Consider the following 1,497-nt stretch of genomic DNA (forward strand, 5'->3'; position numbering starts at 1 on the left):
AACTAGATGAAGAAGTAGACCAGTCAGCTGGTTCATAGGGCACTGATGCATAAATGGCACTGATGCACGAAATATCCACCACTGGGGTAGATAGACCCCCCAGGAAGCTATAGTCACTGAAGGGTTTATATTCAAGTCTTGATCATCACCTTTGAGTGTGGGTGAAACCTGTGACTTGCCTCAAACTAATATAAAATAAAAGACTATGGTGGGTACTTCCTTGGTGGTCTAGTGGTTAAGACTTTGCTTTCCAATGCAGGGGTGCAGGTTCAATCAGGGTTCCCCTGGTCAGGGAACTGAGATACCACATGCCTTATGGCCAAAAAACCAAAAGGTAAAACAGAAGCAATATTGTAACAAACTCAGTAAAGACTTTAAAAAAGAAAACTATGATCAAAGTGGCAAGATGGTAACATCTGTCATCATACTACTGTGTGTATATATGTGTGCATGTGCAAATATATTCAAGAGTGATTCTCCACTGCCATTTTTTTTAATGAATGTGTTTCTATTTCTCTTATAATTTAAAAAGTGCAAACATTCTGTTGGACTATATAAATGGCTGAGCATCAAAGAATTTGATGCTTTCGAATTGTGGTGCTGGAGAAGACTCTTGACAGTCCCTTGGACAGCAAGGAGATCAAACCTGCCAATCCTAAAGGAAATCAACTCTGAATATTCATTAGAAAGACTGATGCTGAAGCCCCAATATTTGGCCACCTGATGCGAAGAGTTGGCTCATTGGAAAAGACCCTGATACTAGGAAAGACTGAAGGCAGGAGGAGAAGGGGGCAACGGAGGATGAGTGGTTGGATGAAATCACCAACTCAATGGAAATGAATTTGAGCAAATTCCGGAGACAATGGAGGACAAAGAAGCCTGGCGCCCTGCAGTCCAAGGGGTCACAAAGAGTTGGACATGACTTGCCAACTAAACCACAACAATACATTCTGTAATTCAGCCACAGCCTTTACTTCCGGGTGACTTCTTCACTGGATTTCAATTTCCTTTTATATAACAGATTCTTGTTCCTGAAGGCAGTTAGCTTTCCATCATTCTTTCTGTCTAGATAACATCTAAAGACAAGTCCAACAGCTACATGACTATGTACCCAGTTGTCACACATAATCTGAAGTAAGTTCATCATGAACGCTGCAACCTCAGAAACAACAATGACCCCACACCCAAGGACAGTGGCCTCCAAGGCTATTTCTGAATAAGTGAGCTGCCATGGTGTCAGGTGGGCTATGGAGAGGGACCACATGATGAAGAACTTTGAGCAGCCTCTATAACCTGAAAAAGACTAGAGGCTGACAGCTAGCAAGAAAGCAGGGAGCTCAGTCCTATAGGAGATAAATTCTGCAACAACCCAAGGGAGCTTTGAACTGGATCTTTCCCCAGGCAAGCCTCCAGTGAGACCCTAGTCTTGACCTACATCAGGTTTTCTACCTGAAGAGACCCTGAAGTGGAGAATCTCATTATGCTGTTCTTGGATTC

General features: G+C 42.8%; 1 protein-coding gene across 1 annotated transcript; it reads right to left on the bottom strand.

Moving 5' to 3' along the window:
- Window positions 1-970: 970 nt before the first annotated feature.
- On the bottom strand, window positions 971-1,174 carry LOC123330709 (NADH dehydrogenase [ubiquinone] 1 beta subcomplex subunit 1-like). Its single transcript, XM_044932802.1, has one exon. It carries the CDS (start codon window positions 1,145-1,147, stop codon window positions 971-973), a length of 177 nt encoding a protein of 58 aa, XP_044788737.1. The 5' UTR covers window positions 1,148-1,174.
- Window positions 1,175-1,497: the final 323 nt, after the last annotated feature.

This window comes from Bubalus bubalis, chromosome 20 (genome assembly GCF_019923935.1).
Source record: "Bubalus bubalis isolate 160015118507 breed Murrah chromosome 20, NDDB_SH_1, whole genome shotgun sequence".
In the NCBI taxonomy this organism is placed as follows: domain Eukaryota; kingdom Metazoa; phylum Chordata; class Mammalia; order Artiodactyla; family Bovidae; genus Bubalus; species Bubalus bubalis.

What these genes read in the sequence shown, in the direction of transcription:
- LOC123330709 (XM_044932802.1), bottom strand. Translation starts at nt 1,147, where the DNA reads ATGATGAACTTACTTCAGATTATGTGTGACAACTGGGTACATAGTCAT.